This window comes from Pseudochaenichthys georgianus, chromosome 5, assembly GCF_902827115.2.
Source record: "Pseudochaenichthys georgianus chromosome 5, fPseGeo1.2, whole genome shotgun sequence".
Lineage (NCBI taxonomy): Eukaryota > Metazoa > Chordata > Actinopteri > Perciformes > Channichthyidae > Pseudochaenichthys > Pseudochaenichthys georgianus.
The window spans coordinates 11,566,567-11,583,457 of NC_047507.1; the positions used below are offsets into that span (position 1 = coordinate 11,566,567).

The window sequence follows — 16,891 nt, forward strand, 5'->3', positions numbered from 1 at the left end:
ACCACTAGGGATTTAAGTCGTAAAGGAATCTGTCTGAAATCTTTGAAGTCATTTTAACCCAAGATTAGAATCCACAATTGTGATTTGAGGGAAATGTAGCAGTTTATTTAGCAATTGATTATATTAAAGGTGGGGTAGGTAAGTTTTAGAAACCGGCTCGAGTGCACTAACATTTGAAAGGACACAGCCGAAAATAATCCGCCCCTTCCTTCAGACTTCCTTACAGAGCACCTCCTCCAACACACGTGAACGCGCACATGATGTCAGCAGACTGGTGAAAGCGGCCCGGCTAAACGGATTGGTTGTACTTTTGTTGGACACAGATGACATTTTTGTATGGATTTTTTGTCAAAGCACTTCAAAGCTATCGGGATGTTAAGAGCATTCCATGGAATATAACAAAAAGTGTATCTCGAGCCGGTTTCTGAAACTTACCGACCCCACCTTTAATATCTAAATGAAGCATTTGAATTTGGGAAATATGTTTATCTGCTGTTTTGGCGAGAAGATTCAAAGCACTCTCATGACTGTTTACTAAACATGGAGCTACAGCCAGCAGCTAGTTTGCTTAGCTTAGTATAAAGACTGGAAACATGGGGTAACCTGCTAGCCTAGCTCTGCGCAAAATACATTACTAAATACAAACTAAATGCCAACAAACAGAACCTTTGAAAACTCCTGACCTTTCACCTTAGCTTACTAACTTTCGTAATGGGTTTCTTAGCTGTGTAAATATGTCATGTTAGGATATAAATGCTCATACAAATACAAAAGACCACGCCCACTTAGGACACAGGAAGTGTATACGTTGCTTGTGAATGGTTCATCTTTGCTTATGACAAAAGAAGCTGATTAGTTGCATTATGGGACGTATAGTATCCTCTTTTTATGTTTAGCTTGACCGTGTAGTATCCTTTTTTTAGGTTGACCCAAACTAATGACTAAAACTGAGAATATCTTTGTCTGCTCTTTTTTGTTGAATGAATCTCCACAAGTTCCCATGCACTACTAAATCAGGAGTACTTTTTTTGAGTGTAAAGTCAGTCCAAACTTAGAAGTTCCCATTTATCAAAAATCCCCTTTTGGTCAACTTCCTCCTCACTTGAGTAAAATATATATCGTTGCATATTCCATCTTCAGTAAACCTCAGCTTAATGCAGCAAAGAGCAGGCTTACAGTAGACGATAAGTCTCTTGTGAGTGGAATATAAATCACACACAAAATCAATGTAGCATAGGAAGCCTTGAGAGAAGCCCTTGTATCTGCTCTAGGGTTTGTCCATCTGTTTGACTTTAGAATTAAAAGGCTGCAAGGCTTTGAAACATATGGTGTATGTGCTCGTGCACAGACACACAAAACACGCCTCTGATCGCAGGCTGCTGGTGTGGACAGACAGCTCCGAGAGGGGAGCTGACTAAGCAGCGACAGCTCGACACTCAGCCAACCGTCATGTCATCTCTCATGGGTCCAGCGTGCCATAACAACAGCCTGCAGTGCAGGGTCCACATTCACACAGCTACTGGAGGGTTTTGGAATCAGGGTTCATATGAAAATAGGCTTTCAAGTCAGAAATATATTTAGACTGAAAAGAGATTCAAGCAAACAATTTGGCTGTGTTTAGGATCTGTGTAGCTTTAATTATACACTAGCATGTCATAAAGTACAGTCTAGTTACTGCATGTGCCAGTCATGTTCCTCTGCCCTGCTTTCTGTCAGCTAAGCTCAATGAGCTCTTTTCTTTAGGGCAGCTTCTTGTCTATGTGTCCTGACAGGAAGTGACCTCTGTGTAGTACTGGCAGTCCGGAGGATTCTCTGCTGCTCACCAACAGAATAGCCTATTGTCGTTCACAGACATCGTGTTAGTCATTACGACTTGTGGACATGCCTCATCCTGTCCTATTTGTGGTGGCTTCCTTTAATTTAAGCAGAAAAAAATTGTTTGCTTTTGGTCTTTCCATTTTGTTTCCAGGCAACCGGAACAGCTCATTAGCTTGATGTAGCGTGTTGTCAGCGAGGAAATAGACCAAAAGAAGCAGTAGTGTGCCGTTCTAACATGTTTTATAGTATGTGTGATGTTTTTACGATATGTAAACCTTCAATGTCTAGTCAACCATCGCAAAGTCTATTGACAGAATGCACAATTGGCAAAAAGGTTTTTGGAGATTCTCAAAAATATGGAGATTTCCTGCTTTATATCATATTAACTAAACTAAACCTTTGTCTGACAACACATGACATTTAAAGACATCTTGGAATTTGAGAAGGCATTTTATAGACCATAAGAAGAAGAAAAAACAGCTTATTAATCAATAATTATGATGATTGTTAGCCCTTATAAATGTGTACACGCTGTTTCCCGCCCTCCATTATCCTGCTGTTTTGCTCTGATGAGTTGAGTTTCCTGCTGAGATGCTGATCCCAACACACCCTGACAGGGACTGACAGCCGTGGATGCAGTGCTGCTGATCGGGCTGATGCAAGCAGCTGTAACAGGATCACAGCTGGTGTAACAGTATGACATAGAAGATACGACACAATGTTTTTATTAGAAAGAAATTAGAGCACAAAAAGGTATCAAAGCAGTGTTTCAAAAGGTAACTAAAACATTTCCCCCAGTTCAATCAAAACCTATTTGTCATATTAAATGGCGCTCTTAAAATGTCAGCTGGCCTACCGAATGCACCTGCATGGCTTTGCAGGCTTTCCTCTAATTGGCTCCTAAATGTCATTTTCCTAAGAGGCTGTATGGTTGCTGTGGCTACAGGCTGCGATAACACATCGCTGTTTTATTAGGAAATGGATTTGTGCCCAGCAGGATTGCTCCGGCCTTGGCACGAGTTTAAGGCTGCGGCCCCACGAGGACGAAAACGGCTAAACGCATAGGATTAACGCAAACGCAATCGCAAACGGCTTCCGTCCACATGCAATAATTATCCGGATAGTGTCTGCCCACACGAGACCGCTCCGTTTAGCTCCAACCGCTGGAGAAGCTGCAGTACATATGCAGGAGCCTCTACGTGGCGCTGTAACTTCCTCCACAAAAGCAGCGAAGAAGCATGGTTGTCATGGTTGCCCTTCTGTTTATTCTCCGCGGTGGGGGCCGAGGGAACCGGGCAGAGTTTTTCGCCAGTCAACGTGTATTAAAGTTGAAATCTTCCGGACAAAATTATAAAAGTGCCGGTCTTCTTTGTTATTTATTGAGCTTTAAAACAAATGAATAACGACTCTATATAATATAATGATAAAATACACGGAGCCTCTCTTTTTCCTCCCTCTCTTCAGACAGCGTCAGTGTCTGTCTCATGCAGCAGCTCATCCAGTAATCAGTGACCCGGCCGACTGTAAAAATAAACATATTTATAACTAGTTTAGAGAGTTTGAGAGGTAATTAAAATAGCTAAGGGCGATGATCTGACTTGAAGTGTGTGTTTTGCTGCAGCGGGAGGAGCTGCAGGTGAGCAGAGCTGCGTGTCTCCGTCCTGTCAGATTAGACTTCACTCGCGAGAGAAAGATAAATAATCTGAATTCAGGGTGCAGTTTACTTTGACGTGGGGGTGAGCAGCAGAGAGGCGGGGCTATTGCCTCATCATTATTGCTGTAGATGTTGCACAAACAACTGTAGCATGGTCAATAGCGTCCGGAGCACGATAGCAACTCTGCGATCCGCCATTGTTGTTGTTGTTGGTGGCGAAACACTTCAGCACTGGCGCGGGGTAAGCGGAGGTGGGGAGAGGCGGGGCTATTGCGCAATCACTATCAGTGATCTGAAAATGTCCGTATAGGGCGCACACACGGAGCTGTTTGACCCCCCAGAGAGTGGCGTATGCATTTCTATCCACCTTGGGACCCGTTGTCGTTTCCTCAGTCGTTTAGTGCCATATTCGGTCGTCCTCGTGTGGCCGAACGGTCTATATGACACTAAACAGTAACGCAAACGACCGAATTCGTCCTCGTGGGGCCACAGCCTAAATAACCCCAAACACACCGCTGCTACTGCCCTATTTCAGATATAAAGCCACCACAATGCAGCCCTTTGATTAATTGGGAAGTTGGAGGGGGACAAGCGATTGTGCGAATGTAAGTGAGCATGATAGTATGTGTGTGTGTGTGTGTGTGTGTGTGTGTGTGTGTGTGTGTGTGTGTGTGTGTGTGTGTGTGTGTGTGTGTGTGTGTTTGATGTTGCTTGTGATTTAGTTGGATTAACTATCAGCATCTGGCTTGTTAAAGAGGATCATTCAGGAATCCCCGCACTTGGGTTAATGACAGCGTCAGTGATGCTTAGGTCAGGATTACTACTCCACAGGTTTATATGAGTGTTGGCTTAACAAGAGTTCACACACACACACACACACACACACACACACACACACACACACACACACACACATATATAGTATGTGTGTTGTGGCACCCGCGCCAAGCTTACTGTTTTCCAGTGGAATGATTTGGCCTGCTTTGCAGACCTCTTCTCTCGGTCCTTATTCTGCCGCAGGGGGACAAAGAGCAGCTTGTTTCTGGAGCCGTGACCTCCTTCAACCCAGAAAACACAGAACCAGACAGAACTGATTATGGGAAGGGGAAAAAAGTCATCTAGTTGAAATCTCCAATGTCCAGACTAATAATTAGCAGGAGCATTAATTGTAATTGTGCATCTTTGGTATGAATTGACTAAGACACTATTCATTTGATAAAGTCATAAACATTTAATTCAATACCACTTTACAAGCATCTATCATGGGACTCTTGTAATTAGATTATCATTCCTTTTATACGGAATATAGTGAAGTTGACATTAAAAAAGTTTTTTTCGTTGTTTTGCAAGGGTGTGCAATCTTTTAAATCATTATGTGTTATTGCAAAATCAAAAACTCCTTCCATGCGGCTTTGTAGATAAGAGTCCTCAGTTTGAATGAATATTGTGTCATCCTATAGTGTGGCACTGGCTTCAGATACTCCAGCAGGTGAAACTGTTTTTCACTCAACAATTGGACATTTGTGCTAAATAAGGTGTTTGTATAAATGGAAATGTGTGTTGAATTTCACAAGGTTTACTCTCACTTGCCATTTTAAAATGTAACCCAAAAAGAATTGGTCAACTTTTTATTTTGACTCTGTTGTGTCTGCCTTTGGTTTGAATATCATTTTCAGTCAAGAGGAACCTTTTTAAAAGCCATATATTTTGTGTTGGCAAATCGCCCAGAAATGAGCTATTGTTCATACGTAAATAAATACACCCTTGGTACTTTTCAAACATTTTCAAAGTGCTTTTACCACAGTTGCATGCAAACAGATGCTGAAAATAACCACAGTGACGACGTGTAAACCACAGGAAAGCTTTGCGCCCACCAACCAACTACCTTTGTGTTCCTTTGTAAGCCTATCTCTGTGGGGAAGGAGAGAGGGAGCTGAGGCGGAGACAGCAAGAAGAGAGGGTCTTATCTTCTTTTGACTGGTATTGTTTTAGTAACGGATACTCGTGTCTTACTTTTCTTTTCAGTTCTCATAGCCAGAAATATAAAGGTGGATACGACTAAACCATCCATTTAACAATAATTGTGCTCAAATGTCAGCATTCAGTGAAGTAGATGTTTATTTTCCCCTTTGGAAAGTGGTTTGCAGACAGTATTACAACCTGTTTACTCTACTCACAAGCACACAAAGGCACAATGAAGGCAATCCGATTAAAACATGGTACAAATAAAAGTGTCAGGCTGATGAGCAGAAGTGACTGAAAGCAGACAGGAGAGGAAGTCAAACAAATGCATGTTATTAACCTTAAATGCCTCAATGTGGTACTGAAAGTGACGATACAAAAATATTTACTTTACAATGATATATATGAATTAGTAGTATGTTTAGCTTTTATACTGCAAAAATTAACAATTTAATGAAACCTAAGGTTAACATTAAGAATGTTCTGGCAGAACATTTGAGGGGGCTATAAAGACATATAAATAATATTTAAGAAATTATCCAGAAATTCACATTATCCAGGTTTAAGCTAACAGTGCATAAGAGATGCTAGCTGAAATTAGCGTAAAAGCACAAGGTTGCCTTTCTAGGATCCAAAGCTCTCAGTGTTGAGACTAGACTCTGCAGAGATGCAGATAATGGGTTTAGAATATCTGTGGTGACATTTGCATTTATTTCCTGTGCTTCACCTTGTACTGCAGCTTTTTAAAACACATTAATTGAGGTCAAACCTACCGTACTTTCTGGGAAGGCAGACTCGACACACGGGCTGAAAAGGTGTGATCAACAGAAACGAGGCTTTCAGGCTCGTGGCTATTTCTGAACTCAACTGTGACTTGTGTGGGGCGGCTGCTTATTTGAAAAGTGTTGGGTGCATGCAATTTATGTACATTTTAAAGTTGTGGTTTTATGACAAGCGTTGGTTTTTCTGTGTATTTCTATGTTGCAGCTTAATGAAAAAAATAGTCATGGTACTTTTTGACAATCAACCTTTTTGCCTAGAGTTTAATAAAAGATTGGTAACCTTCTCATGTATTTGTGTAAACGCATGGAGCCTTAGCCAGGAAGTGGTTAGCTTATCATAGCTTGCTTAACAAAGGCGGGACAGCTAACCTTGCTCTGTCTAAAGTTTAAAAAAATAGGACAACCCAATCTACTTTAATGATAAACAGCCATGCTAGCTCTTAGCCCTGCATCCAGTCTTCATGCTAAACTCAGCTAATTCCCACATTCAACACAGACATACCAAGAGTCCCTAGGTCACACAACCTAGGGGAAGATAGTAAAAAAGCACATATTTCCTTCAACTATTCCTTTGAATTATTTTGTTGCCATCGGAACAAGCTGTCAACAGTTACATTTATACATTTTAATTTGATATGGCACATTTGCTAGCCAACAGCATCTCATTTACACACCCAGAAGATAAACATAGCAACATCATTCATGTATAACCCTAATGTACAGTCCAATATTTACATGCCTTCACCTCTGCTTTTAGTTTCTACCACTTCCCGATTGACAATTTGGTCTCTTTGATTGCTAAATACTTCACTCTGGTTCCCAGCTCGTTGCTTACACGGTATGTGTGCAGTTGGTTGCTGGTCAGGTAAACAGTTGATTTATCATAGATAAACTAGTCTGTGTAGGGACAGGAGTGTCATGTCTTCATTTTTGAAAATTGTCATGCATGGCAGCATGTTGTCGCATTGCACCTTAGGTCAGAATAATTTAACAATGTTCTTAGTACCGCTAGCAGTTTGTACCATCAGAAAAAAAGCCTCTTTGTTTAACAGAGGATTCAGTCATTATGCATTACTTATTTTCTTAATTGGCACTTATTCTGGGCTGCCTGAGTTCTGTATTTAAGCGTTGGATTGCACATGTCTAAATAAACTTTGCTGTAATTGTATTGAATAAGTGGAGTGCAAGCTGCTGTGCATGCACTCTTATTCTCTGACTAAATTGCAAGTGCGAGCTATGGTGCCGTTTCCATTTAATTGCTTTTGTAGCTGTAGCGCTTCATTGATCTGAACAGAAGGAAACTCCATCCAGGCTCTTCTCTATACTGTTTAGAAATGTCAGAGACATTAAACCGAATGAAATGTAATACATAGGATAAGCTGGGTGGGTGGTCTGTTATGTCCTGCTGTTGCTCTGCCCGGCATGGCCATCCATCATCTACTGTATGTGTCTGCTCCCACCACAGGTCTGGGTCGGGCTGGTGGTATTTATAGTGAGGCTGGATGCTTCGGTCTGTCTCTGCTGTGTGGCTAAAGCCTTGCTGAGAGGCACCTGTGTGCAATGTTGTTGTTCTACTGTTGCACCTGTGTGTGTGATTTAATGTTTGCACTTCAGTGCCCGCTGAAGCGCACCTAATGAACACAGACACAGGCCTTCTGCTGTCTAGCACAAGCCCAGAGGGGAGTAAAGTGTAAGTGGATGTGTGCCCATCTTATCCTTTTCCCTTCTGGTAGAAGCTAAGCGGAGGATTCATCATCTCTGCGCTGGTCTGTCAGCTCATGTCACAATGAAAGGCCATGTCTCAGACAACAGAACATGAAAGGCTGTCACACTCGTCGACCCACACTCACAGACTCGGTTGTTTCGTACAACACAGATTGTTTTTCCTCGTTTGTTTTCCATAACCAGATTATGTACAAAATCTCTTTGTCTAACAGCTGACATTATTCTTTTCACTCATCCGTCCTTGTCTGTCTTATCACACAATCTTGTTCAGAGTGTGTGCCTCGCATTCATCTCCGCCTCTCGCTTTTTCTCTCATATTTTGAAGACGAGCTGTGGCACGTTAGGAATTCATATCAGCCGACGTGCACCTTGCAACACGTCAGATTCAGAGGGAAGAAATAAAAGGAATGGAGGTAGAGGTGGATGCAGAAAGGAGGTCAGAGAACACAGGTAACGGTGCTGCGCCGACAGAAACGTGGGGCCGATATTCATCCTGTTAGTTTCCCTTTGGTGTAAGCTCATATCGCAGGAAGTGCCTTGGCATTTATGAAACTCACTGATAAAGCCTGCTCTGTATACCAGCCCTCAGAGCAAAGAAATAAGCAACGTGTGCTCGGCTCTCACACACGGCTCAACGCCACCCCCTGCAGGTTTTTAAAGGTTGTGTTTTGATACATTCATTCGATGAGGTCCATCCCCTTCAAATGAACCAGCTGAATAAACAAGAGATGTGTAGAGTAGAAGGAAGACAGCATTGATTCATTTGTACGGAATGGTCAGCACTGATAGGGCCTCAAGCAGTGTGTGTGCTGTCAAGCAGGCAGGATGTCCTGTCAGGGATAATGGAGGCTTAACTTCTGTTGACGTCCAGCACCGATATTGATCAAACCTCAAAGAGTGAAAGTAGTGCTCCAGAATGGCTTTGCTCATTTATTTATATTTTATGAAGATGTCTTACTATGAAAGGTTGCAATATAACTGCTGATCCGACAATTGCCCTTCTCTTTATTGTTCACAAACTTGACACTTCAAAAGGTTTCCTTATCATAACCTCCTTCCCCTCCCTTCACTTCTAATGTTTCATTCCTTTTTCTGCCCACATCAATCTTCCTGGTCCCCTTTTCCCCTTATCTCTCTCTCTCTATCTATATTTCCTGTAATGAGCCCCATGCGGAGCAACGTTCGTATAATTAAAATGCACACCATTCATCTGGGAGGAAGGGAGTCTCCTTAATCTGCGTCAACCCACATTTCAGCCTCTGAGGATTTGCCTGCCGCGGCTACACGCGCACACACACTTCCTAGATTCACCCGCTATCTCTCTCGACACTCCCATCTCCATTCCTCATTGTTTGAGCCCAGTTGTGCTCTGCCTCGTCACATTTAGTGCCATGGACATGGAAGCTTGCCCGGTGTTGTTTTTCATTGTTCAAAGAGGCTGGACTGTGTTTGATTCATATATCTTATTGTGCGTAGGCAGGGTAGATCTGTCACGTTGTTACAACTCATGCTTCTCAGGAAATTGGGTCTATAAGGGTTTAGTATAACATGGTTCTTACAACACAAACATGAATTCATAGAAGTCCCTTTTTGTGTACATTTTAATCAAATATATACTTAAATTTGCTAAAATAAAGTTATCTCCAGAAGTTTTTGTTTCTCCTTACAAAGGATTCAAATTATGTAAGGCTCATTTTTAAGATTTAGCACATGGGTGTCTCTTACGAGTTCCTCACTTTACTATAGATCCATTTTTGGTCACTGGAAAACTAGTCTGTGCTTTGCAGTCTGTGTGTCCTGGTATGTTCCCTTGGCAGAGGAGGCTGACACACCTGTGTGTGTGTGTGTGTGTGTGTGTGTGTGTGTGTGTGTGTGTGTGTGTGTGTGTGTGTGTGTGTGTGTGTGTGTGTGTGTGTGTGTGTGTGTGTGTGTGTGTGTGTGTGTGTGTGTGTGTGTGTGTGTGTGTGTGTGTGTGTGTGTGTGTGTGTGTGTGTGTGTGTGTGTGTGTGTGTGTGTGTGTGTGTGTGTGTGTGTGTGTGTGTGTGTGTGTGTGTGTGTGTGTGTGTGTGTAGTTTGTGGATGGGTTACAGCATGTCTATCATGCAGTGTTCAGTGCACCACGGCGACCCTCAAGCTTCTAGTTTGATGTTGTAGCCTGTATTGTGGAAATAGCAGTACTATTCCAACCTTTGTTGAGGGAAATGAGCGGGCTTATTCTGCTGATACAGATCTCCCAGAAGCCAACAGAATCTGTATTTAATATAGCCCGGCCCCCGGGGGATATAGTTTTAGCGTAACTCTATTGTGGAGCAGCAGATTCTGTATAACCAGGGTTAAAGCCAGTTCAGATCCAGAACTAAGTTGATTAACATCTCGTTCGTAAACCATCTGGACTAACATCTGTTGACTGAGATCTTCACCAGCTGCAGTAAAACAGATATACACCAAGGCCTTCAGATATCACCATTTATTAAATGCAGTATTTTGTGTCGGCACGTTTTTACTTTATTAAAGTCCAATGTCTGGACGTGTCTTATCCTGTTTTATTTCCTCTATTAGTTAATTTGTAAACCGTAATGCTGAATGGAGGTCTTAGTAGACTAAACAAGTACAATTCATATCAATGTTTACGATGATGATAAAATCAGCTGCATTAGGGGAAACGTAAAGAAGAAGTCTTGACCTCTGAGTTTGAACACAGGAAAGCCACTTAGAATACATTCTCAGTATTGTTGACTTCCCCATTTACCGGATCAGAAGTAGAGCCTGCAGTGTTGAGGTGCACCTGTCTGTCTGCTGGTTTGAAGCATCTTCGATTGGTAGGTTCTATCATACACCATACTTGGTTACATTTTATAGATCGCCAGTGGTGTTGTTTCTGACTCTTAACATTAATGTGTGTGTTATTGCTGCCAAGTCAGAGAGGAGGACACACACACACACACACACACACACACACACACACACACACACACACACACACACACACACACACACACACACACACACACACACAGAACTGGCTGCAGTAGTGTAAACAGTGAGCGGCGCTGCGTCCATAAAGAAGCTCTGAGGAATGTGCTCGGGCTTTATAACAGAGTCTCCGGTGTGAAACCTAGTCACCTGGCATGTTCGCCATGCTAACTATGCTCATGCTAAGTTGTGTTAAGTGGACCTGGTGTGGATGTGGCTCTGCTTCTACTGTGTCTCCGCTCAGTCTGGGAAACATGGTGGTCCAGTGTACTTGTGTACAGATGATACTCTGCTTCACCTAGAATCAGGTTCAACGTACAAATGTAATCGTACCCCTGAAGAAATCATGATGTGCTTAGAATCTTGACAAATCAAAAGGGATTATATGTTTATAATTTGTTCCTAGTTGAAGTTAAAGACTACATTTTATGTAACATCAAAACATGGTGAAAGAGAGTGCGAGTCACCATGAGTAACTTAAGAAGAGTGGGCTGTCAGTGGTAAGGAGGGGCCCAATACACCTTTTTATACCTTTGTGATTCCACTCCCTTAGATGGGCATGCCTCTGCTGATAAGAGCTTTGCTTGCGTTCAACTTTCCTCATTTCACAACGTTCTGCTTCACCTGCTGTAACGTGCTCGGCCTGCCACAGTTGGACTGCCCCATACTCAGAGACTATTTTCATTTGTGTGAGTAGTTTCCTATCCTATAGCTCTCAGGGAAGCTAGGTCGAACCTGGCATAGCAGTGTATGTGTCCGGAGGGCGGTGAAACTAACCCGCTGCTATTATTTTTAACCCCTCCTTCTCCTCTTTACCCTGACCCTTTGCTCTGCTCTCAGTTGCACTCTGGTTGCACCCCTCCTATTCGTCTCTTGCTCTCTTAAGCTGATGGTAGAGGAAGGCAGTTCCTGTCTGGCAGACCGTCTGTTTGGGTTGCCCTCTTCCTGCACTTCTTCTTTTTTTTCTCAGTTGTATCTCCTCTTCACTTCTCTGGGTGTAACGTTTTCTAAGGTACGTCTCTTAAACGTGTGACTTTGGCTATGTTTTTGGCTTTCCTGCCCCTATGCTTTATTTAAGGATAGGATGTCGGAGAAGTGTGTATTGGGATCATCTTGGTAATAAACGTCTTTCAGTCCCAGGAAAAACGCTATATAATTACCATATATTCATATATTATTATACTGTCAATATTGCAGTATTATGTTTATATTTGTAATCACAAATTCTCTCCAACATTAGGGATAAAACTTGATTGTGCTTGTGCTCTACATTCACTTTTACCAACTATGGTTTATTTGTTTTTGTCTAGAAATATACATTAGCATAGGGACTTTATTTATGACAACCCCATGGTCTTTAATAGCCTCAAATATCTCGGTTTAATAATAAAATGTGAAATTGCATATATTTTATACAAATAGTTTATTCATAAAATAAACGTCTTGTTAGCGTAAGTTTGTTTAACTTAGGGTATTATTTATTTATTTATTTTTTGACTTGTGAAATTCTACAAGAGAAACTAAACACTGCTTTGGGGAGTGAGCGCGCTAAAATAAGCCCAAGCATTCAGTAATACAGTCTGCTCTCTTCATTAAATCCTGTGTAATGTTATGTGTCCTTCTACCTGCTGGTTACGACTGCTAAATTAGTATTTGTTGTCTTGGCCCGGGTTCATCTCGGAACACCAAATGACCCCTTCATGCAGTGATGTTAGCTGGTGTGGTGTTGATGGTAAATATAAGCACGTAAGCCTGGTTGCAGACAGCGTCTCTTGGATGTAAGACTCCAGGCAAACTAGGGTCAATGAGTAACCAAAGGAGTGGCTATGACAGTCTGCATGATTCAACGTTTACAACTCCACCTCCGCTGATGTCAGTGCTAAGGGGATGTTGACCAATTGCGTAACATGCTGTAATTATTTGTTTTTGCAGCGCTATACTTTCTTTCAACCCTGTCTGGGAAAATAACTATCTGTAATTATAACTATACCATTTTTTTGTATCTCTGCAGATGCTTTGTTGGCGGACCTTGAGTCCACAACATCCCACATTTCCAAGCGTCCGCTCTTCCTGTCTGACGAGACCGCCTACTCCTTCCCTGTTGGGGGTCAGAGCCAGCAAGACCTCTCCTCTCCACCCCAAATCCCAACCACTCCCTCTGAACTAAACGGAGTTGATGAAACAGAGGTAAATGCTCACATACAAGTCAGGGATAAAACACATTATAAACTTAAAAACATTGTTTAATGAACTTAAACCCTCATTTCCTCTCTGCAGTCCTTCAGCTCAGCCCAGAGAAGTCCCTGGTCTAGAGATAGCGGCAGTCCAACTCAAACAATCGGTGAAGAGGACCACGTATACAGGTAGGACTTGGATTTGTGTTATTTGGATAGACAGGCTTTAAACAACAGTAAAATGTAAAACTCTCAGAGACACTTTACAAATGATGTCAAAATATAGCATCACTCTCAGTCTATAGCTCAGTGTATGATAAATATTGGTTCCTCTCTCTGCTCTGTACAGCTTCCCTAATAAGCAGAAGAATAGTGACTCATCAGCTGGTGCCATGAACTCATCCTTGGGCAGCAACCTGTCTGAACTGGATCGCCTGCTGTTGGAGCTCAACGCTGTCCAGCAAAGCACCCCTGCCTTCCCCACAGAAGGTACACAAGAGATCACTTACATTTAAAAAAAATCTCTCAAATGTTGTGCTGCTACACAGGCATGGCCGTTATCTCCACTGTATTTTAGTGTTTTTGGCTTAAAGGTCACCTATTCGATTGTTTGGCTTGTGTAACCATTAGCCAATAACCAACCAAGGTAACCCCCCCCCACCTTATCACCTGCATGTCCTCCTAGAGCACCATTGTGTTCTTTTTAAGGGGCGTGGGGAGTGGCTCCTTATTTTCATCTAAAGTAAAAAACTGAGAATCAGCACTTTTGAAACAGGGCTGAAACAGAGGGGTTTATGGGTAATGCTACAATGCATGTTCTGTTTGGTATTTCGAGCCAAACAATTCAGAGACATGTTTTGTATATCTCTGAGACCTATATATTGATGTAAAACAGTATAATGGGGGACCTTTAAAGAAAACCACAGATAAACTATGCACTGTAGATGATGGTAATTAATTAAGCATGTATTCTTCAATAGAAGAAGCAGCTCCCCCACTGCCTGCCAGCAGCGTCATCCACCATGTCCAGGAGAACGGAGTCTCTACTGCGGGCAAGGCTGGTCCCCCTGTACTGGAGAAGCCAAAGCGCAGTGTGCTAGCTCGGGGAATAGAGGATGTACGACCAAGTGTAGAGAGCCTTCTGGATGAGCTGGAAAGTTCTGTGCCCTCTCCAATGTAAGCGAGAAATTGATAAAGCAGCATATAGATTGGTGCCCTGCATGCAGCTGTTAAAATTGGGCATAAGTACTTTTTATTCAAATGTAATGTGGAAAGGATTTAGTTGATTGTATTCTTTCTGTTTTTAGTCCCACACCGTCGGTTGTGTCAGAAGAACTAACAGATGGACAAGAGGAAACACCGGCTCAGCAACAAGCCAGAATGTCTGCCTCCTCTGCCACACGAGAGCTGGATGAGCTCATGGCCTCCCTGTCTGACTTCAAAGTCCAAAGCAATGTGAGTGTGCTAGTGGGTAGATTGTGTGTCACCAGGGTTTGCATTCTGGATGGAGGATGTTTATTTTTGGTTGCAACTGTTTAGAAACTGCTCGGCAGATGTTTGGGGAAATGCAAAACAGTTGAATTAATTCTAGGATCTAGGATCAAATGTATTCAGTGTCTTTTCCTTATTTTTGCGTTTGTAATGTGAAATAGATGCTGCTGCTGGCAATGTCTTACAATTGAAATATAAATGATACTCTGCTGTATTACTGTTTCCTTAGATTTCACATAGAACTGTAAACCTTACAATGGCCTGGATGTAGTAGCTGGAACTGTTATTTACATCAATTAAGGAAAAGAACAACTACTTCCTATTTTTAACCTGCCTTTTTATCTTCGGTTACCGACTGGAAATGGACCAAAACAATACTTATGAATATATTCAGCTTTGTGTTGTACTACATTTTCTGGACTAGTGTGCAAATTGAAAGCTTGCATTGATAGAGGAAGTTGTGTGGTTGACGCTGCATAAGTAACATATTTTTTTTGACAACATAGCTTAATGCAATCTAATGCAATTTACCGTTAAATCCCATTTACACATAGTAATAAATACTTACTTTCTTCATACTCGGTCGAAAGAAGTGTTAATTCTAGTAATTATCTAGATGTTGACTGATTGTGTACAGGGCCTTCATCTCGGAGCTGAAACAAGGTTTTATATTTTTTTTTAGGTATTTATTTGAAGACCATTGCGAGAACTCTGACCCTTCTTGGCTTTGTATATAAGACAACTTTTCTGTTCATTTTCTTCATTCTCAATTTGTTTTTCCCACTGTCTCTCTCTGTTCTCTACCATTTGTAAATGTCTTGTCTTTGTTTGTACGTTGCAAACATCACATCATTGCACCGCATCTAGTCTGGTTCTCAGTCATCCGTGAATCAAGATGCTGGAGATGCTTCATTTTTAACTGGTTCACCAGAAATGTCCCCATCTATAAATACCAACATCGGCTCAGTTGATACTACTCTACCTTCTAGCTGCTCTACTCCCTCCTCTACCCCTATTCCATTTGAACTTCATATAGATGAAGATGGTTGTTCAACCTCTAAATCTTCAGCTGGTTCCACTGTAGTCATTTCATCGTCCAAGAGCCTTCAGTACTCAGAGATCCAACAGATAGATAATGGTGACAGTGTCACCTCCGAGTTCTCTTGTGTGGAGAGCCTCAGTATCTGTTGTAAAACAAATCCTGCTAGTGAAGCTGAAGTCAACAGCCCTGTACAAGTGTCGACAACCAGCACTAGTACAATCTCAAATTCACTTGAAAAGAGCTTTAGCCCAGGTACTTTTGGCAAAAGTTCCAGTCCAGTACCCACTGCAAGGAGCTTCAGTCCAGTAATTGTTTCTAACAGCCCTAGTCCTGTTAGTTGGTCTAAAAACCCTAGTCCCATCCTAACAGCCAAGAGTCCTAGTCCACCAGATCTGAAATGCTCCAGTCCAAGTCAGTTGTACAATAACACAAGCCCAATCCCTGAAAGTTACAGTCCAGCTCCAAGAATTCATAGTCCAGTCTCAGTTACAAGGCTTTCAAGTCCAGTTCCAAAATGTGCGAGTCCAATGACAGTCCGTAATATCTCCAGTCCTTTAACTATCCCAAAGAGTGCTAGTCCGGAAACAGTTCCCAATAGCGCAAGTCCATTGTCAATCACAAGACTTTCAAGTCCAGTTCCAAAGATTTCAAGTCCTGTGACTCTCCCTAATATCTCTAGTGTGCCCAAGAGGTATAGTCCTGAAACATTGCCAATGAGTGCTTCCCCAATAATGCACCCAGGGCTTACAAGTCCAGGGACAGTTCCAAAAAGTCCTGCTCAAGTTATCAGAAAGCATTACACAGTTACAGGCACTAACAGTCCCAGAGCTTCACCAGTTCCACTTGCTGCTGTACCATCAAATAAGCCGTCTGCCCCTCCTAGAGAAAAGCAGGGAGGTGACACACTGGGTTTATCATGGCCATGTCGGGAGCCTTTCTTAGATGAGGCTTTAGACAACCTCTTGGCCCCCAACTCCAACCAGTTGAATGAGAACCAGCCACCTGCTTCCTCTATGTCCGGAGATGATTGGGAGGAGGAAGAGGGGAGTTACACTGATTACAGCCGAGAGGGAACCCTCACACCCATGACTGAGTCCAGCTGGATGGATGAGTGCCCCACCCCCTCCACCTGCCCCGGGACACCAGATGCAACGCTGGAGCTTCCGACACAGCAGCCCTCTGCAGTCGAGCGACTATCTGCTTCTGGCCAAGTAGGACGCTCAACTTGTCTCTCCCAAAATAAGCTGCTGGCAATAAGCTTTAGAGGCAT

General features: G+C 42.4%; 1 protein-coding gene across 2 annotated transcripts in view; it reads left to right on the forward strand.

Annotated features, from left to right (window-relative positions):
* The window catches only part of LOC117446305 (paxillin-like), a 29,402-nt gene that overhangs the window by 3,948 nt on the left and 8,563 nt on the right, over window positions 1-16,891 (forward strand). The window contains exons 2-7 of one of the 2 annotated variants that reach the window (XM_034082448.2): window positions 12,926-13,101; window positions 13,192-13,277; window positions 13,438-13,577; window positions 14,069-14,264; window positions 14,396-14,543; window positions 15,447-16,832. In XM_034082448.2, coding sequence (XP_033938339.1) covers window positions 12,926-13,101; window positions 13,192-13,277; window positions 13,438-13,577; window positions 14,069-14,264; window positions 14,396-14,543; window positions 15,447-16,832 — 2,132 coding nt within the window. The remainder of the gene's footprint in view (window positions 1-12,925; window positions 13,102-13,191; window positions 13,278-13,437; window positions 13,578-14,068; window positions 14,265-14,395; window positions 14,544-15,446; window positions 16,833-16,891) is intronic. The other variant, XM_034082449.1, reaches the window with a different exon arrangement.